General features: G+C 47.2%; 2 protein-coding genes across 9 annotated transcripts in view; one reads left to right on the forward strand and one right to left on the reverse strand.

Moving 5' to 3' along the window:
• The window catches only part of MTHFR (methylenetetrahydrofolate reductase), a 21,959-nt gene extending 13,435 nt beyond the window's left edge, over positions 1 to 8,524 (reverse strand). The window contains exons 1-4 of one of the 7 annotated variants that reach the window (XM_017887977.1): positions 8,358 to 8,524; positions 5,090 to 5,335; positions 3,375 to 3,613; positions 2,441 to 2,551 (exon numbers count right to left, since the gene is read on the reverse strand). In XM_017887977.1, the coding sequence (XP_017743466.1) occupies positions 2,441 to 2,551; positions 3,375 to 3,613; positions 5,090 to 5,325 (586 nt within the window). In that variant the 5' untranslated portion in view covers positions 5,326 to 5,335; positions 8,358 to 8,524. The other 6 variants (XM_017887976.1, XM_017887972.1, XM_017887971.1 and 3 more) reach the window with 6 other exon arrangements.
• A 44-nt stretch (positions 8,525 to 8,568) lies between these two features.
• CLCN6 (Cl-/H+ antiporter 6) overlaps positions 8,569 to 24,626 on the forward strand; it is a 38,308-nt gene continuing 22,250 nt past the window's right edge. Inside the window, exons 1-5 of one of the 2 annotated variants that reach the window (XM_017887969.1) lie at positions 8,569 to 8,819; positions 9,599 to 9,658; positions 17,949 to 18,014; positions 18,719 to 18,784; positions 21,598 to 21,664. In XM_017887969.1, the coding sequence (XP_017743458.1) occupies positions 8,733 to 8,819; positions 9,599 to 9,658; positions 17,949 to 18,014; positions 18,719 to 18,784; positions 21,598 to 21,664 (346 nt within the window). In that variant the 5' untranslated portion in view covers positions 8,569 to 8,732. The remainder of the gene's footprint in view (positions 8,820 to 9,598; positions 9,659 to 17,948; positions 18,015 to 18,718; positions 18,785 to 21,597; positions 21,665 to 24,626) is intronic. The other variant, XR_001888332.1, reaches the window with a different exon arrangement.

Raw genomic sequence — 24,626 nt, forward strand, 5'->3', positions numbered from 1 at the left:
AAAAAAAAAAAAAAAAAAAAAAAAGCACTGGGGCTTCACACTTTCAATAACAAAGCTGTTTTCCCAGTAGGAATTTCAGAAACAACAAGGCTTTTAACAGCTGAAACTATAGGTATAATACCTAAATACTGCCGAACAAATCTAGCATTTGATTACATATAGATTTTGCTATTTACTCTATTTTTCTTTTTTTTTTTTTTTGAGACGGAGTCTCGCTCTATCGCCCGGGCTGGAGTGCAGTGGCCGGATCTCAGCTCACTGCAAGCTCCGCCTACCGGGTTCCTGCCATTCTCCTGCCTCAGCCTCCCGAGTAGCTGGGACTACAGGCGCCCGCCACCTCGCCCGGCTAGTTTTTTGTATTTTTTAGTAGAGATGGGGTTTCACCGTGTTAGCCAGGATGGTCTCGATCTCCTGACCTCGTGATCCGCCCGTCTCGGCCTCCCAAAGTGCTGGGATTACAGGCTTGAGCCACCGCGCCCGGCCTATTTACTCTATTTTTCTATCATGAAGAGCTGAGTGCTTTCTTTTTAAATTTTTTGTGTATTTTCTGTAGAGACGGACTCTCACTAGGTTGCCCCAGGCTGGTCTTGATCTCCTGCCTCAGTCTCCCAAAGCTCTGGGATTACAGGCATGAGCTACCATGCCCAACAGGTTGGTGTTTTCTAATTCACTGATCTTCATTACCCACTTGATAAGCAAAGTAAGAAACCATTCAGCAACTGTGAGCTCATAGCTTCGCTAGTTTCCAATCATGATCACGTAACGCCCATCACTGGTGCACACTCCCCCATTAACTGACTATATTGTGGCTGATACAAGCGATGACAATTTAACAGTTGGAAGTGCCTGTTCTCTGACTCCTAATCAGTGCTTCCCAGACTTAACACCTAAACACCTCTGTTGACAGAATAGACATATCCATGGGGGGTTAGGGACAAGGCCAAAGTCACCCACAACAAGTAATTTTCTTGAAGTCACATGGTTTTTGTTTGTTTTGAGACGGAGTCTTGCTCTGTTGCCCAGGCTACAGTGCATTGGCATGATCTCGGCTCACTGCAAGCTCCGCCTCCCAGGTTCAAGCGATTCTCCTGCCTCAGCCTACCGAGTAGCTGGGACTACAAGCACGCGCCACCATGCCTGGCTAATTTTTGTATTTTTAGTAGAGATGGGGTTTCACTATGTTGGACAGGATGGTCTCGAACTCCTGACCTCATGATCTGCCCACTTTGGCTTCCCAGAGTGCTAGGATTATAGGCTTGAGTCACTGCACCCGGCCTTTTTTTTTTTTTAGTTCCTATCACTTTAGATGCCACTCCATAACGTAGCCATGTTTAATATAAAAATGGTAGGATTTCTCCCAAAATATTGGCAAAAAACTGTCATCCCAGAAAATGTGCCAATCCCAGGAATTCCTGTCCCTGGCACACACTGCCTCGCCATACCTGAGCCCTGTCTGAGATGCCGAGGGCTCAATCCCAGCCTTCAGCTTCAAGGGTGGGAGGGAAGTCCAACCCACCCATTTCTGTTGGGTAAACCTGGTCTTGTGGCGGTGGCCAATCGTGAATGTCTCTCCAGGGAATTTGGAACAGAGGCCCATCCATTAGCCTGGGGAACTGGCTGGAGCTGACACTCTGCACACTCAGGAGCAGGCCAGGTGTGTGGAAAAGCATGGGCATCAGGTCTCCCAGACGAAGCACAGATGTGCAGTGGGAAGTGGAGACGGGGGACCCTGTGGCGCCAGAGGGAATGAGGGAGGTCCTTGCGTTTTGACCTCTTTCAGTGCCTCGTGAGATCTGAAGCCATCGCCTGACCTTGGGTTCCCTGCCCTCTGGAATCCTGTTAGTAAATTTCCCTCTTTTGTGGGGTGTTTTGTTCTGTTTTCTTTGAGATGTAGTCTCGCTCTCTCACTGAGGCTGGAGTGCAGTGGCACACTCTCGGCTTATTGCAACCTCCACCTTCTGGGTCCAAGGGATTCTCCTGGCTCAGCCTCCCGAGTAGCTGGGACTACAGGCGTGCACCACCATACCCGGCTAATTTTTGTATTTTTAGTAGATGGGGTTTCGCCATGTTGGCCAGGCTGGTCTCCAACTCCTGACCTCAGGTGATCTGCCTGCCTCGGCCTCCCAAAGTGCTGGGATTACAGGCGTGAGCCACCGTGCCCAGCCCCCTCTTTTGTTTTAAAGGAAAGAATAGGGCCTAGAAGCAGGCTAAGGGCACAGCCAGGCAGAGGAACAAAAAGCTAAGGGTCGATGGTGGCAGGCCCAGGAGGGGAGTAGGTGATACAAAAGGAGCAAGGACACGGTACAGTTCACCTCTGCATGTCCCTCATCCAGCATGGACCCGTAGGTGCATCTGATCACCGTGTCCTGCACCGAACACCGACAGGCTATCTGAGCCTCCCTAGCTCCATCCCCGCCACCAGGATGATCCAGTCACTCACCTGCCACACAGAGGTCAAAGTAGTCACCAAACTCACTTCGGATGTGCTTCACCAGGTCCACTGCGTAGTTGAAGCCTCCCTCCTCCTCTTCCCACTGGTCACCTATGGGGTCTGCAGGGTTGGTGGAGGTCATGGTTACTGGGTCTCACCCAACCTCCAGAGAGTCTTTCTGTTCCCTCTACCTAGCCCTGACACCTAGGACTGCGAGTCCCTGAAAGGCAGAAACTTCGTATTATTTAGGTTTGGTTCTTCTCTTTCTAGCCCTTGGTAAGACAGCGAGAGGGAAGAAAGCAGCCCACCCGTTCACTATTCACTGCGTGCTGACCCTGTGCTGGCGGTGGAGAATAGGAGACCACTGCCGCTCCTCACTGTGCCTGGAGGATTGGAGAGCCCTTCCCTACTTCTACCTGGGCATGCCTGCCACCCTCTCCCATCCCACGGCCTTAGGGCTCCTGCCTCCTGGGAGAATTTTCTACTCAAGTGAAGGGGTCTTGTGGTGGGGAGCAGGAGGCCACAGGACCCCACCCCTCAGGCTCCCTCTTCCCACTCTTGGGTGGCCTGATGACAGCAGGCACAAGAGGCCTAACCGGCTATTCTCACTCCTGGATACTCTGTGATTGGGCCAAGTACTGGGTCCAGCCAGCAATCGATGCAGTGGTATAGGCAGGGCAGAGGGTTATCAGGCTGCGACTCATTCCCGACGGAACTCCTACGTCGAGGTCAAGAGTTGGAAGAGGTGGCTGCCTGTGTGTGGTGCCCAGGGTGACTCACTGCCCACAACGCCTGCTGACACTACTGGCGGGGATGGGATCCTGCGGATCCTCAGCGTGGGGCCCAGGGAGCAGTAAAGGACCATTTCAGGAACCAAGTTCAGGCTACAAGTGGCCTCTGGGAAAGCTAGAACCCAGAGTGTAGGGGAGTGCTGGCTCCATACCTCCCCGCAGCGCCATGATGTTCTTCAGGCCCAGCTGCTTGGCTTTGTGCAGATGGCCCGTGATCTCCTCCAGGCGCTGACAGCAGCAGGTCATGTGCAGGATGGTCTCCAGGCCACAATAGTTCACAGCGGTGCTGGCAATCATGATGGAGGAGGTCTCCTTGTCTGAGCCAGGGTCACCTGCTGGGTGCCAGGTCACATCTATGAAGAGGGGGCCGCCTGCCGCCATCCGGTCAAACCTGTAGGGGGTTTGTTTCTGAAGAGAGGTTCCAGGGGAAATACCATCCCTCACTGCCTTCCCATGGGGCCCAGGAGTTAGAGAAGCATAAATGAAGGTTGGAGACAGACCAATCAGTGTTCATATCCTGGCTTTGCTACTTATAGATGTATGATCTTGGGTACATTACTTAACTTCTGTGAGTTCTGTTTCCTTATTTGTAAGACGCGACAGATAATAGTACCCACTTCATAATAACACTAGGAGGCTGAGCGCAGTGGCTCACGCCTGTAATCCCAGCACTTTGGGAGGCTGAGGCAGGCAGATTATTTGAGGTCAGGAGTTCAAGACCAGCCTGGCCAACATGGTGAAACCCCATCTCTACTAAAATACAAAAATTAGCTGGGTGTGGTGGTGGGTGCCTGTAATCCCAGCTACTTGGGAGGCAGAGGCAGGAGAATCGCTTGAGCCAGGAGGCGGAGCTTGCAGTGAGCTGAGATCACACCACTGCACTCGGGCCTGGGCCACAGAGTAAGACTCCGTCTCAAAAAAAAAAAATAAATAAAGCAACAACAACAAAAAAACCATAACAACACTAGGAGAATATGATGGCAGCTGGTTCCACAGCACTTAGAACAGTGCCTGGTGTACAAACCGAATACTCAGTATATATGAGGTGCCGTTGTGATCACTATTACAGAGGTAAGACACAATAACAGCGCCACCATTTTGTGAGAGCAGCACTTAAGACTTTTCACAGCGTTTGCCCATTTATTATCTCAGGTGAGTTAAGACATCATGGTTGAGAGTTAGTGGAATCCTAACCGTGGCAAGCACAGCCTCGCCGTAGGAACGGTTAGAAAGAGGGTTGGCAGACTCACGTTTCTTTCATGCCACCCCCAAGTCCTGTGCAGCAGCTTACAGTTGTGCAGACCAAGGCCAAGTTCCGAAACGAGACTCAAAAGCCTGGATGTGCACAAGTACTTGTGTTACAAGCTATCAGCGGTGTATTTAAACATCCTTGTGCGTTTAAACTTCAAAAACTTGGGAGTGACACGTGAGAAGTGCAAACAGTAAAAGCCATAAACTTAAAAAAAAAAACAAGACTGCAATTCATGAAGTGCTAATGTAATTCAGTTGGCATTTCTAGATTTCAGGAAGCATAATCCAAATTTCTAACTTGCTGAAAACATTCTCACTGCTTTGTGACTTCCTAAACTGCACTCGTGATCCAGCCCCCAAGTTCCACCAAAGAATATACTGTGAGAATCAACATTTTTAACCCATTGAAGAGTGTATCTAAAATACCCTTGACACTGTGGAGGGACTTTTACAGGCAAGAGAAGCTGCAGATCAGATGACCCACTCTGCCTTCTTCTTCCTGCCTGCTCTGGCTGCTTTTTCTGCCGGGTTAAAGGGCAGCCCAGCCTCAAGGCTGACAGTTGGCTCCCCAGGAACCAGCACTCCCCGCCCCCACCTTAACCTTGCATCAATTTACCTTGAGATGAGATTGACAGCTCCCTCAGCAGTTCGAGGAGGGAAGAATTCCAAGGAGAACCACTTGTCACCAGATTCCATTCGCCGCCTCATCTTGTCCCGGAGTCTCTCATGCCGCTCGGGGTCCAGGCCCGGGGTGGAACATCTCGAACTGTCTTTGGAGCTCTCGCTGCTACTGCTGGCACTGCCCTCCAAACAGGGGTTGGGGCTGCCATTTCCTCTGGCTTCATTCACCATGGCCAGGTTCCTGCTGCACGGGGTGGGGCAGAGAGCATCAGGTGGCAGGCAGCCACACCCCCGGCACATCGAGACACCTGAGTGGCAGGTTCACGCCGGAGGTGCTGTATTTCCACACAGGAAGAAGGCCAAAAAAGGTGACACTGCCCCCTCCCAGTGGCTCCATGCTACTCAGCTATAGCTGTCGGGCCGCCTCACTCAAAGCCTAGCCCTCCGCTGCTGCCAGGTTCCTTGCATGCAAGGCAGCCCCCACCCGGCACTACAACGTGCTCCTCGGTGACAGCTACCTGATGGAAGGTGGCACAGAGAACCTCATGCTGCCGGCCTGCGAGACCCATATTCCTAGTGAGGGGCAGTAGTGCCCAGCTGGGAGGACCCTGGCTTTTCGATGGTCCATCTCTGTCAGCTAGGCCCAGAGTGCGTGGGGAGGGAACAGAGGCACCTTCCCCAGCGGGTGTGTTCAACTGGGCGGAGCTGCGACAAAGGAAGAGGCCTGAGCTAGAGCCAGCACAAGGGGGCGGGGGCAAGACTTCCAGGCGAGGAGGAAGGGCTGAGACTCTAGCAAGGGGAGGCGGATGGAAGGAGGGGGACTCGGGCAGAGATTGCAGGGGTTGGTGGAGATGAGGAACAGCTCGCTCTGGCTGGCTCTGCCTGGAACATCTGTTACTTGAAACAGTGTGTGTGCAGGATGGAAGGAGTGAGGGTTTGACTATGCAGCCAGATTTGTCCTGAGTTCATGCTACTCCAAAAAGACCGTGTCGTGGGTTAGAACTGGACGCTGGCCATATTCCAAAAATAGCCAGACCCAAGTTCAGTAAGGGCACGAATTTCTCAGAACAAAAGCTGCTCCATGTGCTTGCCTTGCGGGCTGGTCTTCTTACACACCACAGAATTCAATTAAAATCATCACAGTGACCCAGCTACTGGGAAGGCTGAGGCAGAAGGATCACCTGAGTCCAGGAGTTCAAGGCCAGCCTGGGCAACATAGTGAGACTCCATCTCTTAAAAAAACAAAAAACACACCTGTAATCCCAGCACTTTGGGAGGCCAAGGCGGGTGGATTACCTGAGGCCAGGAGTTTGAGACCAGCCTGATCAACATGGTGAAACCCCGACTCTACTAAAAATATAAAAATTAGCCTGGCTTGGTGGTGGGCGCCTGTAATCCCAGCTACTCGGGAGGATGAGGCAGGAGAATCGCTTGAACCCGAAAGGCAGAGATTGCGGTGAACTGAGATTGTACCATTGCACTCCAGCCTGGGCCACAAGAGCGAAACTCCGTCTCAAAAAAAAAAAAACAGAAACAAGTAATCAGAGCCACCAGGGCACAGCCAGGCCAACAGAGGGCATAGTGCCATCTGGCAGTCTGGTGAAGAAAATAAGACAAACACTTAAAAAAACAAAACACAGCCAGGCGCGGTGGCTCAAGCCTGTAATCCCAGCACTTTGGGAGGCCGAGATGGGTGGATCACAAGGTCAGGAGATCGAGACCATCCTGGCCTACACGGTGAAACCCCGTCTCTATTAAAAAATACAAAAAACTAGCCGGGCGAGATGGCGGGCGCCTGTAGTCCCAGCTACTCGGGAGGCTGAGGCAGGAGAATGGCGTAAACCCGGGAGGCGCAGCTTGCAGTGAGCCGAGATCGCGCCACTGCATTTCAGCCTGGGTGACAGAGCGAGACTCCGTCTCAAAAAAAAAAAAAAAAAAAAACACAAAACACTTGCACAGCAATGGACAAACACACAGTAGTGAATCAGTGTGTGGTAACATGGCACAACAGAGGAAAGACCAGGTCAGGTTCATTTCTTTCAGACTGTCCACCATTAACCCCGTGTACCTAACCATTTGGGGTCTTAGACTCTTCTGACAATCTGATTAAATGCACTGCTTCTCTCCCCTGAAATACATGCACAGGAGCAGACTACGCGTGGATGCATCCAAAGACAAGGAGTTCATTCCAGACTAAGAACCCTGGGCCAAAGCTTTCTCCCCCTAGGGCTACTCTCTTTCAGACCTCAAACTCCAGATTCTCAGTGGTGATGGTGGTGGGGAGTGAGGAACATGGGGTGGGGAGAGGGGTAACAGCAAGAGCAGCCAGTTGGCCGTTCTCCAGCGTTTAAGGGAACACCTTGTTAATTGCCTGCTGGAACAGAACCTAGAGTGGGAGGAGGCTGAACCACCTGCAAACTCTCTGATTTTCAAAGACTTACTGCATTCCTAGTATATGCCAGGCACGTGCCATATTTGTAAGCCAACACCCACGATTTATCCGTTACCAGCTGGATTCCCATAGCACCCTGGGTTGTAACTGGGTTAAAGGCCTGTCTCCTTTCTCTTTTCCCAGGTTCCTGAGACCAGGACCGGTGTCCTGCCTGGAGTATCCCCAGAGTTTGGCACACGGTGATAGCCAACATTCACTGAGCGCCAAAGGGCCAGGCGCTGCCACTCTCTTAAAATAAGCCTCTGTCATTTACTGAGCACCTAGTCTGCGCCAAGCACTGGGATACTAAGCCCACGACACCCAGAAAGGTCTCAGTGGACGCCCGTGCGCAGCGGGACGCAGAGGGCGCCAGGGACCGCAGTGCCCCGGGCCCAGTGCTCTTCTCCAGGTGCTCGCCGGGGAGGCAGGTCTAAAAGCCAGGAGCCGGAAGCCGTCTCGGCGCCCCGATGGGCGAGAATCGAGTCACCAGGTCACTGGGTCACCGATGGGGGCGAGGACATGGGCCTGGGCCGGTCAGGGGGGCGGGATCGTCACCTCTGGCTCAGGGGCCCCTCATTCCCGGGGCCCCTCCGTCCAGGCATGGGGCGAAAGTGAGTCTTCGCCTGCAGGTTGACGGTCGCTGGAGGTGGTAGCCATTGGGAGTTACAGTAATCCCGCGAAGGGTGCGCGGAGGCGGGCGGCAGCCCCCCCCAAGAAGAGAGGCAGGCCGGCCTCCAGCGCTCCCCGCCCATGAACACGTCCTTGCCCCCGGGATGTTGTTCGCCGGCTCCAGGATCTCCCTCCCGGCGACCCCGGCCTCGCCGACACTCACCCTTCAGTCCCGGGTGACTCAGAACGCTCGCCCGCCGGCCGCACCAGTGTGGCCTCTGTAGGGGCGGGGAACGCAATGAGGGGCGCGGCGCCAAGTGTCAGGTTGCTGGAGAGGCGAGCCCGACAGGGCGGAAACCACCGGTGCGGGGGACCGGAAGCCCCGCCTCCAACATGGCCGCGCCCACAGGTCTCTTTGGAGGCCGTGTCTTTACCGTCATGTGACGCGAGCCGTCGCCCCACCCGTCTGCAGCCACTCCCGTTCTCAGTCCCAGAGCTCGAGAGGGCCACGTGACCGTCCCGGGACCAGTCACGTGAGGCGCAGATTCTTGGTGGGAGGGGGTGGTAGAGGGGTCCAGAGTGGCAGTAAAGGAGGAAGATGGCGGGGTGCAGGGGGTCTCTGTGCTGCTGTTGCAGGTGGTGCTGCTGCTGCGGTGAGCGTGAGACCCGCACCCCTGAAGAGCTGGTAAGGAGCGGGCGGAGCCGGGCTGGGGAGGGGGCGGTTGCTAAGGGACTGCGAGAGGCGTTGCCGGGGGTGGGGCCGGGCCAATCTGGGCCCGCAGGTGGCAGCGGGTGGGGTCTGGGGACCGCAGTCTGGGCTCTCGAAGCGTCTACCCTGCTTCACGTGCCTAAGTCTGGGGTCTTTTCTCATAACCCCTCCTGGAATCTGAAGGACAATCCAGGCCAGCTCCTGTAAATCCCACCCATGTTTCCTTTTATTTCCATTTGAAAAGAGTTTGGAATGAAACAAGCGTTTTCAGAATGAGCTTCCTCACACGAGTTTGTGCTTATCATGCGGCTGTTTTAGCTTCTCCAGTTCTTTCTTACTCTATCCCTCACCCTTTCTGGGTCACTGACAGTCTAGCTTCCCCTTGCAAGCGTCCTGGGAAAACCCAAGTTGTGTTCCCAGAGTTGACAAGTCCTTTCTGATTTCAGATACGTCACATTGTCAAACGGAACCTGAATTTTTACTCCCCTCTTCAGCTGGCATTGGACATCTTTGAGGTGTCCTGAGGAGGAGGGTGGTTATTTGGAGACTCTATGAGTGGAAATGAAGAGCTCAGCTGATGGCTGTAGATCTCACCCACATGGTCCCTCACCTCCGAAAGGTTTTTTTTAAGGGCTGATTCCTATTTGATAATGGCTCCAGGTGATGTAGAAGCTAGCCACTGATTTCAGTAAATACTTCTGCCTCCTTCCACTCTTAACCACTAAAAGGGCTCCCTCTGCGGATCTGTTTTCTAGACTATCCTTGGAGAAACACAGGAGGAGGAGGATGAGATTCTTCCAAGGAAAGACTATGAGGTGAGCTCCTTTGATACTGCTTGGGTAACTAAAGTAGTGAGTGGCCTGGTCACTTCAGGCCGAAACATTATGATTCCAACCAGAGATGCTGTTTGACCTTCTGTCCCAGGGAGTGAGTGAGTAAGAAAACTTGCATCTGGGAAAGAGGCTGTTTAGCAAGCCCTTTTCTCACCTTAACCCCAAAACAAAGTCTAGTGTTTTTACACGTTTATAAATCTGTGGCACCTTAATCTGGATAGAGTATGTATTTGCCATTAAACTGTTTGCTTTTACAGCTTACAGAGAGTCCTAGAGTGAAAGGCACTGGCAGTATGTGCTCCTAACGGGTGTGTGCTCATAAACTGTTAAGGAGGCCTTGCTTCTCTTCTAGGAGAGCTTGCTTTTCAGATATTTTCTTGCTCAAGCAGCTTGTCTCTGACGTGTTCTTGATTGAAGTTCCATCTTACATGTATGGGATTCTTAGAGGGTGTGTTTTTAGTAAAACCAACACTTCCAGGGGGAAACAACATGCGTGACTTTTTATCATTAAATTCTTAAACTGTATAAAGAAGGTAGAGAAAAGCCAATAAACCCATTCATTAAAAGATAACTGTTAACACCTTACTACGTATCTTTCTACATCCTTACCCATGCTTTTATATATATGATACGTGCTTTTTTTAAGTAACAAAAATGAGATTCCTATTTTAACCTGTCCCACTCACCACCTTTATTATACTTTTTGTATCACTAGGCAATTTTCCACAACCTATTTTTTTTTTTTTTCTTTTTGAGACAGAGTCTCACTCTTTCAGGCTGTAGTGCAGTGGCGCAATCTCCGCTCACTGCAACCTCCGCCTCCTGGGTTCAAGTGATTCTCCTGCCTCAGCCTCCTGAGTAGCTGGGATTACAGGCGCATGCCACCACACCCAGCTATTTTTTGTGTTTTTAGTAGAGTTGGGGTTTCACCATGTTGGTCAGGCTGGTCTCAAACTCCTAATCTGCCCGCCTCGACCTCCCAAAGTGCTGGGATTACAGTTGTGAGCCACCGTGCCTGGCCCACAATCTCTTTTTAAACAGGAATAGTATTTTATTGTGCCACAATGTATTTACTCTGTCTTGGGTTTCTTCCAACTTTTTTGTATCATGAACTGCATAGTGGTGAACATCCATCTATCGTTTCCTGTCCATCTTTAATTTCTTTCACTTCTTGGAATTAATCATGTATATATCTAGTGTGTTTTAAAAATGTCATATGGGGCCGGGCGTGGTGGCTCACGCCTGTAATCCCAGCACTTTGGGAGACTGAGGTGGTGGATCACCTGAGGTCAGGAACAGCCTGGCAAACATGGCAAAACCCCATCTCTACTAAAAATACAAAAATTAGCTGAGCGCGGTGACATGAGCTGGTAATCCCAGCTACTCAGGAGGCTGAGGTGAGAGAATCCCTTGAACCCGGGAGGCGGAGATTGCAGTGAGCCGAGATTGCACCACTGCACTCCAGCCTGAGTGACAGAGCAAAACTCTGTCTCAAAAAAAAAAAAAAGTCATATGGACTTAAAAAATTAATATGCTAGACAATAACATTCCCAGGCTAACTTTCTTTTCAATATTTCATCTTACTTTTGCCTTAGAATTTAGTGTCAACATTAGGATTTGTGGTGTAGCACTTTTTTTAAAAATTTTATTATGAAGGATTTCAACTATATGCAAAAACAGATAGAATAATCTGTTGAAACCCCTTGTCCTCAGGCCGGGCATGGTGGCTCAAGCCTGTAATCCCAGCACTTTGGGAGGCCGAGACAGGCGGATCACGAGGTCAGGAGATCGAGACCATCCTGGCTAACACGGTGAAACCCCGTCTCTACTAAAAAATACAAAAAACTAGCCGGGCGAGGTGGCAGGCGCCTGTAGTCCCAGCTACTCGGGAGGCTGAGGCAGGAGAATGGCGTAAACCCAGGAGGCGGAGCTTGCAGTGAGCTGAGATCCGGCCACTGCACTCCAGCCTGGGTGACAGAGCAAGACTCCGTCTCAAAAAAGAAAAAAAAAGGAAAAAAAAAGAAACCCCTTGTCCTCATCACACAGCTTCCACAGTGATTTAACTCAAGCCCAGTCTTCTTTTGTCTGTGCTTTCATTATCCACTTCTCCATTCTCATTTTATTATTTTTTAATTGTGTGTGTGTGTGTGTGTGTGTATTTTAAAGTAGAGACAGTCTCCCTGTGTTGCCCAGGCTGGTCTCAAACGCCTTGACACCAGCGATCCTCCCATGTCAGCCTCCCAAAGTTCTGGGATTACGGTCATGATCTACCATACCTGGCCGCCCTTCCCATGTTATTTTGAAAGAAATTCTGTACATCATATTATTTCACCCATAATTCAATGTGCATCTCTTAACGGATAAGGACTTTTCAAAAGCATAACTCAGTACTATTACCACATCTAAAAAATTAGCAGTTTCTTGATATCAAATATCTACTGTCCAGATTTTCCAGTTTTCTTGTAAATGTCATATGTATTTTAACTTTCTTTGTATCAGGTTCCAAAAAGGTCCTTTTTTATTTGTTTGATAGATCTGTTAAATCTCTTTTAATCTGTAGGTTCTTCCTTCATCTTTTTTTTTTGTAAGTTATTTCACAACATAATTAGGACCGTGGGATTTTCTACTGTCTGAATTTTGCCATTTGGACCCTTTTGTATAGTTTAATATGCTACTCTGATGGGACTGCTTTCAATGAACCAAAAGCACTGTATCCACTGCTGTGTTTTCTTCTATTTCTTTTTTTTTTTTCTTTTTTTAAAATTTGAGATGGAGTCTCACTCTTGGTGCCCAGGTTGGAGTGCAATGGCTCGATTTCAGCTCACTACAACCTCCGCCCCGCCCTAGGTTCAAGGGGTTCTTTTGCCCCAGCCTTCTGAGTAGCTGGGATTACAGGCACCCACCACCACACCCGGCTAATTTTTGTATTTTTAGTAGAGATAGGGTTTCACCATGTTTACCAGGTTGGTTTCGAACTCCTGACCTCAGGTGATCCCACTTCGGGCTCCCAAAGTGCTGGGATTACAAGCATGAGCCACCATGCCTGGCCATTTTCTTCTGTTTCGTAAGTATTTGTTTCCTTGCACATAGTAGAGAAGTTTGCAGGAATTAGTATAAGATACTCTGTATTGTTCGGTCACCTTGCACTCTCTTACTGAACCCTGTCACATCATCCTGACTGTATCACCAGGACTGAGACTGTCTCACAGCCTTCATCCTACTTCTAGGAGCTCACCAAGGCTTCCCCATAGACACCCAGGTTCCCTCACCCCTCCTACTAAATTGCACTTACATTTGTAATGCACTTGCCTTCAGCTGATATGCATATTCATGTAAAGTTTTGTTGTTTTTGTTGTCCTTTGAGACAGAACGCCCAGGCTGGAATGCGGTGGTGCAGTCTTGGCTCACTGCAGCCTCTACCCCCGCCCCCGAGTTCAAGCTATTCTCCTACCTCCGCCTCCCGAGTAGCTGGGACTACATGCATACGCCACCATGCCTAGTTAATTTTTGTATTTTTTTTTTTTTTTTTTAATTTTTGTGTTTTTAGTAGAGACGGGGTTTCACCATGTTGACCAGGCTGGTCTTGAACTCCTGACCTCAGGTGATCCACCCACCTCAGCCTCCAAGTGCTGGGATTACAAGCGTGAGCCACTGCACCTGGCCATATTCATGTACATTTCATGGATTAATGTTCTTTTCATATTAGTCATTCATATTTCTCAACCATCTTCAAGAATGAGCTTCTTGAGAGCATTTGCTTTGGTGTAAGAGCAAATTCATTCAGGCACTTAATCAGAAAAGTCTGGATTTTATGTAATCCATAAATAAATCGACTTGACACACAAAGTATAATAAAGAGGGGAGTGAGTGGGACAGGTTAAAATAGTTGATTTAGTGGAATCTCATTTTTGTTACTTAAAACATGTATTAAAAGCATGTGTATAAAAATATGGGTAAGGATGTAGAAGGATATTTAGTAAGGTGTTAATAGTCATATTTTAATGAATGGGGTTATAGGCTTTTTCTGTACCTTGTTTGATAGTCAATCAACTAGGAAACCCTTCTGTTGAATAACTTTCTAAAAAGTGCCCCTTCTCCTTCCTGTCTCAGGAAGAGTTCATTGCATGTATTTGACTCTTTATTTGATAAATTCGGGGTCTTACAAAATGTTAGAATCCCATTTTGACATCCATTCTCATTATAGGTGATTTGAATAATAGTGACTTTCTGTGAGATGTGCCATTACAAACAGGAATGTTTTCATGCAGGTCACACAGTCTATTTATATTATACCTTTGAATTAGAAAGAGGCGCCTTCAGAACGTAAGACCTAGAATTAAAGGCCTCCCCCACTGGCCATAGCAGCACCCCTAGCTCACAGCCAGTTGAAGGTGGTTTTGGTGTGAACACTAAGATGCCCTTTCCTGGTTGAATTGGGGCTGGTTCAGCCCCCACCTCCCTCCCAGCCAGGTGCCATTTTGCTCATAACCCCCTGTAACAGCCCTGCAAGACACATAAAATTTTATTTTCTAAAAAAGTTGTTAGTCTCCTAAACCAAAGAGCAATATGTACTGCAGAAATAAAAAGAAGTTAGTCATAGCAAAGGAGAAGTAACAGTATCTGGTTTTAAAAATAGGTCATAGCCAGGCGCGGTGGCTCAAGCCTGTAATCCCAGCACTTTGGGAGGCCGAGACAGGCGGATCACGAGGTCAGGAGATCGAGACCATCCTGGCTAACACGGTGAAACCCCGTCTCTACTAAAAAATACAAAAAACTAGCCGGGCGAGGTGGCGGGTGCTTGTAGTCCCAGCTACTTGGGAGGCTGAGGCAGGAGAATGGCGTAAACCCAGGAGGCGGAGCTTGCAGTGAGCTGAGATCCGGCCACTGCACTCCAGCCTGGGCGACAGAGCCAGACTCCGTCTCAAAAAAAAAAAAAAAAAAAAAAAAGAAAAGAAAACACAGAAACGCTACTTACGTTTGCTAGTTTATTAATAAAGGATATTACAAAGGATACAGAAGAACAGCCAGATGGAGAGATTCAAGGAACGTAGGAGGGGGCACGGAGCTTCCATCCCCTCTCCAGGCACAGTACCCTCCAGGAACGTCCAAATGGTCAGCTATCTGGAAGCTCTCTGAACCGTGTCCTTTTGGAGTTTTATGGAAGCTTTTTTATGCAGTCATGATTGATTACATCACCATCCGTTGGTGATCAGCTTAACCTTCAGCTTCAGTCTCCTCCCTGGAGGGATGGGTTTCCCACCCCGCTAATCCTGCCTTGGTCTTTCTGGTGACCAGCCTCTTTTCTGAAGCTATCTAAGGGCCCCCAGCCACCACTCATCTCATTAGCAAACGAAAGATACCCGGCTCAACAAAAAAAAAAAAAAAGGAAAAAAGACAAAGTCTGTTTGTGTGTATGTGTATTGTTGGGGCTCAGAAAATGATACCTGGAAATACGGTGTTTTGATATGCTGAAACAGCCTGGAGGTCTCTCTCTGACCTTCTCCACCCTCACGCTTTGTCTCTCCCAAAGCACAGGATGAGGCTCTTCTCTGCCGTTCCCTTATCTACCTAGAAACTGGACCTACCAAAGAGGAACACAGTTGTCTTTGATCCCTTTCCTGAAATGTCATTAACCGGGGAATGTTAAAACTCATCTCACAGAGGAGACTGAAGACCAAACAACATACCTAGAGCCCAGACAAACTGTCCCAAACCACTGTTTGTTCACTGTCCCGTTCAGTTTCCAAAGAGAATCATTCACAAGATAATGTCTGCCTCCCAGATCCATTCATTCCCCACTACGAATTATTTCCTCCCACATCCCCATTTCCCCTTCCCCTCTGAAGAAGGGTATAGAAGCATCTGTATCTCACTGGGGTTATTGGGTAATCATTCTGCAGTTCCCCTGTGCAATGCATGTTAAATAAGTCTGGATGCCTTTACTCCCATTAATCTGCCTTTTGTCAGTTCACTTTCAGCAGACCTTCAGAGGGTGAAAGGGAAAGCTTTTCCCGTTGGCCGCTATAATAGATATGTATGTGCATATATGTTTAATCACTTATAGATGAGTCTAGTTTCTAAAAGTACTTTTTTCCTCACTGTGTTTTTTTGTTTTCTGATCAGTAAAAAAGATTTTTTTTTTCTGAGACAAAGTCTCACTGTGTCACATAGACTGGAGTGCAGTGGCAAGATCTCAGCTCACTGCAACCTCCACCTCCTGGGTCCAAGCGATTCTCCTGCCTCAGCCACCCTAGTAGCTGGGATCACAGGTGTGTGCCATCACGCCCAGCTAATTTGTGTATTTTTGGTCGAGGCGGGGTTTTGCCATGTTGGCCAGGCTGGTCTCAAACTCTTGGCCTCAAGTGATCCACCCATCTCGGCCTCCCAAAGTGCTGGAATTATAGACGTGAGTCATCGTGCCCAGCTGATCATTTTCTTAAATATAAAAAAGCACACCATTTGTGCCATGAGAATTTCAGACAACTCCCAGAAGCAAATATCCTCTTAAGCACTACCTCACGGATGTTTTCCCATTATGAATGCTGATGTGCAAATAATCCTAATTTTGTTTAATCAAAAAAGGATATTATACTTTTAATTCTCCATCCTGCTTTATTTTTATTTTTTAATTGCATCTTACTCTTTTGCCAAATAATTTTTGGACATTTTCCATATCTTTCTATATAGACTTAACTGTAATCATTTTATTGGTGTATAGTCTTCTATATTTGGATGTATAATTGATTTACTCAGTCACCTGTTGGTACTCTAGGACTCATAAAAAAGGAATTTGGACTATAGGTAGACATATAGATAGAATAAATTGTCATTCATCACATGTGTTTGGCTGACGTGAAATGAAACTGTTGTCCAGGAGTGTGGCTGCGACCTGGCTAGCGTCCAGCTGATGTGGGTAGGAACAGGTTGTAGGAAGGAAAGCTCATGGCTGACCATTTTTCTTTGTTGCCAAACTGCTGCGTCTTTTTTTTTTTTTTTTTTAAGATAAGAGTCTCACTGTGTTGCCCAGGCTGGAGTGCAGTGGCAAGATCTCGGCTCACTGCATCCTCCGCCTCCCAGGTTCAAGCAGCTCTCCTGCCCTAGCTTCCTGAGTAGCTGGGTTTACAGGCGTGCTCCACCACTCCCAGCTAACTTTAGTATTTTTAGGAGAGATGGGGTTTCACCATCTTGCCCAAGCTAGTCTCGAACTTCTGGCCTCAAGCGATCTTCCTGCCTCGGCCTCTCAAAGTGCTGGGATTACAGGCGTGAGGCACTGCGCCCGGCCCAGACTGCTGCCTCTCTAACAAGACAACTAAAATGATTTCCTTTGAATTGTTTCTCTAAATGTCTGTGGCATACCTGCAAGTTGCTTGCAGTATTTCTGTGTTCTGTGATGCATGTTGTAAAGGATGCTGCTTTAGATGTAGAAGTTTTAGGAGCCGAGAGCCAAGCTGAGTCTGTGCCTCTTCCTAACATAAAGTTGAAGTTGCTTTTAAAAATACTTTCCTTATTAGTTTATCTTGTGACTAACCTCATTTCCATAGACACTAACTACAAAAGATAATTATAACTAATTGACATTCTAAATTAATTTGGTTCTGACTAACTGAAACTTTTGTTCACATCTAATGGAGTAAGTTTCATAAAGCTCATGATAGCTAAAGGTCTTTACATATTTTGCCAAAACAGGAAGTTTAAAAATAGGTAATTTAAAACTTATCCTAAAGCATGAAGTGTGAACCTAAAGCAACAGCGCTCAAATTGTAATATGCATCTGAGTCACCTAGGGCTGCAGGGCTGCAGAAAGTCTGAGATTCTGCATTTGGTTTTGGTGTTTGTTTTGAGACAGAGTCTTGCTCTGTCACCCAGGCTGGAATGCAGTGGTGCGATCTCAGCTCACTGCAACCTCCGCCTCCCAGGTTCCAGAGATTCTCCTGCCTCAGCCTCCCAAGTAGCTGGGACTACAGGTGCGCGCCACCACGCCCAGCTAACTTTGTATTTTTAGTAGAGATGGAGTTCCGCCATGTTGGCTAGACTTGTCTTAAACTCCTGACCTCAGGTGATCCACCTGCCTTGACCTCCCAAAGTGCTGGGATTATAGGCGTGAGCCACCGCGCCTGGCCAGATTCCGCATTTTGAACCAGCTCCTCCTGGATGCTGCAGGTGCCACTGCTCTGCCCATCCACATGTTGAGTAGCAGGAACCCAGAGGTTTGTCCCTTTGCAGGTCTTCTCACCTGATGGGACTTTTTGACTCACCTTTGCCTCTTTTTCAGAGTTTGGATTATGATCGCTGTATCAATGACCCTTACCTGGAAGTTTTGGAGACCATGGATAATAAGGTGAGTCTCACAATCCTTCATCTCTGGAGATCAAATCAGTCTTAACATGGCATTTTTTTTCTCTTCTAAAGATCCCAGTAAATATCTTTACCCTTTGTTTTTTGAACATTTTCCTGCGATACAGGCAGACCTCACTTTATGCACTTTGCTTTATTTCACCTTGCAGATACTGCAGTTTTTGCAAACTGGAGGTTGGTGGCAACCCTGTGTTGAGCCAGGTGCCATTTTTCCAATAGCATGCAGTTTGTTTGCATTTTTTAGCCATAAAGTATTTTTTAATTAAGGTATGTACATTTTTGTAGGCATAATGCTATTGCACACTTAATAGACCACAGTATAGTGTAAACATCACTTTTATATGCATTGGGAAACCAAAACACTCATGTGACTCTCTTTATTGTGATATTTGCTTTATTGTGGTGGTCTGGAACCAAACCCATGCTATCTGCAAGGTAGGCCTATGTTGGCATTTATTCCCTAGGCCTTTATCCTGCCAACCAGAGTTCCCCCTGTCAGTGCAGCTTGCCCAGCCTCTTAAAGAGTCCATAATTTTTGCATTGTAAAGCACCTGAAATCTCAACATCATCTTCACTGTGCCTGCTCTCCACGTGGAATTTAGCTTAAAACTGGTAGGCCAAGATGTGTTTCTTCCCCTCTGCCACCATAACCCTGTAAACTGAATCATTCTTTTCCTGTGTTAACAGAAAGGTCGAAGGTATGAGGTGGTGAAGTGGATGGTGGTGTTTGCCATTGGAGTCTGCACTGGCCTGGTGAGGAGGCAGGGCCTGGAGGGATGGTGGGCCAGAGGGCTGGAGGGGCTTACAGGGAAAGCCCTGGCCTGGTGAATGACATTGTTATTTATCATTATAGCATTTATAACATTATAACACTATAACGCTTGTCATTATAATCAAGAGTACCTTTTCTTTCTCCCTTTTTTTTTTTAAATTAATAATCCTGGCACAGTTTTTATTACTTCCCTGGTTTTGCTTTGTGAAATGAAAGCGAGACACATGACGATGGTGCTCTTGAAGTGCTCAAAGGTTTGGGCAGGAGTTATTTTTTATGATATGATTATGGATCATAATCTATAATATACCTGATCAGCTAGATAACGTGTCTCCCTAGTGGGTAGAGAACGCATTGGGTAGAGTAAATAATGGATGTTACAGTCACTTTTTTTTTTTTTTTTTTTAATTTAAATAGAGACAGAGTCTCGCTTTGTCACCCTGGCTGGAGCACAGTGGCGTGATCATAGTTCACTGCAGCCTCGACCTCCTGGGCTCAGGTGATCCTCCTACCTCAGCCTCCCGAGTGGTTAGGACTCTAGGCAGGCATGAGATCACTCTTTAGGGAAAAAGCAAAGTCGTGGGTATGGAACTGTGAATATCATGCCCTTCATTTAGCACAGCATGCCAGTGAACAGGATGGCACAACGCAGATCTTGATCTCATGCAGGGAGTTCATGGTGCTATCCTGGGCTCCTCCCTGCATGTCGTTAATGTTATCTGGAAGATAGAGCCAGCAGCTGTTCATGAAGGGATATGATATGCCCATATGAACAGAGTTGCTGGAGGCGGCAGCTTCACAGGTGAATCACAGACAGGGCAAGATTGGAAACATGGCCAAACATGAGGATAGCAAAAAGCCTGGAACCAGAACTGCTGACTTCACATTGTTAAATATGAAGAAGAGAAGCTGGAAAAATCAGCATCAGTCAAAATGATCCATGTCAAATCTGATTCCGGTCAGTATAGTGTTGGGATGGGGTGTCTGTTCTCAGTAGCAGCCTGTTTACCACTTTTCTCTTGAACTGGCCACAAGCCTCCTACTTAATTTGACATGATATGCCTGGAAAATGTACACATGTGTTTGGTATAATGTAGCCACAGGGGCCAATCACGATTTTTATTTTCATGGCGTGCATCAAATTTTTACTATAGTAAATCCACAAGTAAACGAACATCTTACTAGGTAAGACTGATGGCACTCAGAAGCCCTCTTCAGTGACATTCTGATGGATACCATTTTGGGGGAACTTGGGTTGATTTATTGTTTTATTTAAATCTCAGGGTGTTGGGCCAGGCACGGTGGCTCATACCTATAATCCCAGCATTTTGAGAGGCCAAGACAGGAGGACTGCTTGAGCCCAGGAGTTTCAGACCAGCCTGGGCAACACAGGGAGACCCTGTCTCCTTAAAAAAAAAAAAAAAAAAAAAAAAAAAAGAAATCTCAAGGTATTTATTTTGCTATATATGTTTCTGGTTGCAGATTTCTCTATAATAAGCTAGTCATTAGACCTCCAGTTGTTAGTGTTTGTGCTACTTTTTTATCAAACTCTTTGGAGCTGTCACTCATCAGTACTACAGGTTAAGTGTCCCTTATCAGAAAATCCAAAATGCTGGAAAATCCAAAACTTTTTGAATGCCAACACGATGCTAAGAGGAAATACTCATTGGCGCATTCAGATTTTGTATTTCAGATTTTTGGATTTGGGATGTTTAACCAGTATAATGCAAATATTAAAAAAAAAAATCTGAAATCCAAAACACTTCTGGTCCCAAGCATTTCAGATAAGGGTTACTCCAGCTGAAGCAACTTTACCCCCTACCTTTGTATTTTAGGAAGGCAGACCTGCCTTTATGATATAGGACTCCCAACTCTTGTCCACTGATGTGTGGCCACTTATGGCTTCAGTATTAAAAAGCCTCTAGGCATTGGCTTGAGGGAAGGCCAGAGGTAAAGGCAAGAAGCCTTCGATCCTGAATCCATAAAATTAAAAGTCTTTCTAGTTCTCCTTTAAGCCCTGAGCACTTTGGAGAGCGGAATATTGGAATTTGGTTGTTTTCTCTACCCAGAGTAACTATGGACTATAAGATGGTTTTAAGTCTAGCCTGGCACAGTGGGGTGTGCCTGTAGTCCCAGCTACTTGGGAGGCTGAGGCAGGAGGATTTCTTGAGCCCTGGAGTCCAAGGCCCAAGGCCAGCCTGGGCAATATAGCAGGACTCCATCTCAAAAAAAGATGATTTTAAGTCAAAATAATGACTTATAAAATAGAACCTGCTAATAACGAACATGCAAAAATCACATACACCTAAATGAATGTTGTGTTTTAAAGCAAGCTTGTCCAACCCATGGCCCAACACAGATTCATACACCTTTTTAAAACATGAGATTTTTTTGAGATTTTCTTTTTTTTAGCTCATCAGCTATTGTTAGTGTATTTTGTGTGTGGCCCAAGATAATTCTTCTTCCAATGTGGTCCAGGGAAGCCAAAAGATTGGACACCCCTGTGTCAGTAGTCTTTCTTGGTCTCACATCTTTTTCTGCACCTGCTTCCCTCTTTGTTTTCCATTGCTTCACTCAACTTAGCTGTACCCTCTGCGTTTGTTCTTTGGAGGGGCAGTGGGACCGGGCTGGGGAAGGGATCTCGTCCTTCTGAGCTTTTCTGCTGTGCATTCACGTGCTGCTGGCTGGTGAGCAGCCTCCATACATGCAGTTGGGGAGGAGATGCCTTCAAGAGAAGCACACCTGTACTACACTTGGAAATAAGGCTGTGTGATAGATCTCTTGCTCTTCACAGGTGGGTCTCTTTGTGGACTTTTTTGTGCGACTCTTCACCCAACTCAAGTTCGGAGTAGTACAGACGTGTATCCTTTTCACGGTTCCTGGTTTTCATGGACTTCAGTGGTCACCAAGATTCTTTCTTACGTAGAAATGGGTTTATCAGGCCGGGCGCGGTGGCTCAAGCCTGTAATTCCAGCACTTTGGGAGGCTGAGGCGGGCGGATCATGAGGTCAGGAGATCGAGACCATCCTGGCTAACATGGTGAAACCCCGTCTCTACTAAAAAAAGTACAAAAAAACTAGCCAGGCGAGGTAGCGGGTGCCTGTAGTCCCAGCTACTCAGGAGGCTGAGGCAGGAGAATGGCGTAAACCCAGGAGGTGGAGCTTGCAGTGAGCCAAGATCCGGCCACTGCACTCCAGCCTGGGCGACCGAGTGAGACTCCGTCTTAAAAAGAAAAAAAAAAAAATTAAAAAATTGGCCCGGGCGCGTGGCTCAGCTGTAATCCAGCACTTTGGGAGCCAGAGACGGATGGATCACGAGGTCAGGAGATCAAGACCATCCCTGGCTAACAACGGTGAAACCCCGTCTCTACTAAAAAAAAATACAGAAAACTAGCCGGCGAGGTGGCGGGCGGCCTATAGTCCCAGCTACTCGGGAGGCTGAGGCAGGAGAATGGCGTAACCCGGGAGGTTGGAGCCTTGCAGTGAGCTGAGATCCGGCCACTGCATCCCGCCTGGGCGACAGAGCGAGACTGCCGTCTCAAAAAAAAAAAAAAAAAAAAAAAAAAGGAAATGGTTTTGGTTTAACAGTAAACAGATATAGAAGGGCCACTATTAGCTATTCAGCTTTAATATTTTTAATGATCACTGAAAGACACAAAAGCAGGACTTTAATAAACAAAGATGTGTACCCATGTTTGTGGTTGATGAGATTACAGATGCCACAAAGATGCCTGTACTCCCCAGTCTGTAAATTTAATGTAGTTCCAATCAAAATTCCAATAGAATTTGTTGTGGAACTCAGAAGTTCTTTCTAAATTTGTGTAGAAGAGTAAAGGGCCAAAAGTAGTCAGTACAGTTCTGAACGACAAGAAGGTGGACTTGACCCTGCCAGATACCAAGTCTTATAAAATTTACAAGTTTGGGGAGTTAGGAAAAATAAAAAAAAAGTCATACAATTTAAGATGTAGTCATTGAAATTGGTCGTATTGGTGTAGGAATACCTAGACAGTGGAAAATGATAGAGAAGCAGAAACTAGTCCTCACATACGTGGAACTTCGGTGAATGACAGTTAATACTACAAATCAGCGAGGGAGTGATGAATAATTTAATAAAAGATGCTGTGTTATTTAATAAATAAAAATACACATCTGTGTAGTCCCAGCTACTTAGGAGGTGAGCCCAGGGAGTTTGAGGCTGTAGTGCACCATGATTGTGTCTGGGCAACATAGCAAGACCCTGTCTTTTAAAAAAAAAAAAAAAAAAGATGCTGGGACGTGGGTGATCCGTATGGAAAAATAGTTTTATTCCTATTTTATACTATAAATAAAGATAAATTCCAGATGAAAATGTAAATATACAAAACAAAACTTTAGGAGACTATATGTTGTCAAGAGTAGGGAATAATTTCTTAAAACTCCAAAAGGCACAGATTATAAGAAAAAACATCAGTGGCTGGGTGCAGTGGCTCATGCTTGTAATCCCAGCACTTTGGGAGGGTAAGGCAGGCAGATCACCTGAGGTCAGGTGTTCAAGACCAGCCTGGCTAACATGGTGAAACCCCATCTCTACTAAAAATACAAAAATATAGCTGGGCGTGGTGGCAGGTGCCTGTAATCCCAGCTACTTGGGAGGCTGAGGCGGGAGAATCGCTTGAACCCGGGAGATGGAGGTTGCAGTGAGCCAAGGTCATGCCATTGCACTCCAGCCTGGGCAACAAGAGCAAAACTCTGTCTCAAAAAAAAAAAAATCAATAAACTTGACCACATCAAAGTACATATTTTATTTATAAAGACAAAAACTCCAAAATAACAATAATAAAACACCATAAAGTGAAAAACAAGGCCACAGCCTGAGAGAGGTTATTTACTATGCAGTTAAGAGGCAGATAGTTAGTATCCAGAATACAGGAAGTGGCTGGGCATGGTGGCTCACGCCTATAATCCCAGCATTTTGGGAGGCCGAGGCGGGCGGATCACAAGGTCAGGAGTTCGAGACCAGCTTGGCCAACATGGTGAAACCCTGTCTCTACTAAAAATACAAAATTAGCCTAGTGTGGTGGTGTGCGTCTTTAGTCCCAGACACTTGGGAGGCAGAGGCAGGAGAATCACTTGAACCCAGGAGGCAGAGGTTGCAGTGAGTCGAGATTGCAACACTGTACTCCAGCCTGGGCGACAGAGTGAGACTCCGATTCAAAAAAAGAATAGAGGAAGAGCTCCTGCAATGCAATCAGGAAAAAAAAAAAACCAGATGGTCCAATAGAAGGAAAACAAGCAAAGGATGTAAACTGGAATTCTCAAAAGAGAATGAGTGGCCAGTAAACCTCTGGAAAAAGGAAAGTACACATTCCTGTGACTCATAAATTCCTCTTACAGATGTGAACCATAGACATGTGCAAAGATGATAATTATAGCTTTGTGATAGCAAAAAGCTGGAATCACCAAATGGGGGAATGGAAAATTGTGGCACATTCATATGGTATCATTTTAGACATCATGTCATTTCTGTAGATTGTAAAAAATAATTTTAGACAGAAGTGAAAGTGAGGCCGGGTGCGGTGGCTCACGCCTGTAATCCCAGCACTTTGGGAGGCCGAGGCGGGCAGATCACGAGGTCAGGAGATGGAGACCATCCTGGCTAACACGGCGAAACCCCGTCTCTGCTAGAAAATACAAAAAATTAGCCGGGCATGGTGGCGGGTGCCTGTAGTCCCAGCTACTCGGGAGGCTGAGACAGGAGAATGGCGTGAACCTGAGAGGTGGAGCTTGCAGTGAGCCGAGATCATGCCACTGCACTCCAGCCTGGGCGATGAGCAAGACTCCATCT

Source organism: Rhinopithecus bieti, unplaced genomic scaffold (assembly GCF_001698545.2).
Source record: "Rhinopithecus bieti isolate Rb0 unplaced genomic scaffold, ASM169854v2 scaffold_16234, whole genome shotgun sequence".
Lineage (NCBI taxonomy): Eukaryota > Metazoa > Chordata > Mammalia > Primates > Cercopithecidae > Rhinopithecus > Rhinopithecus bieti.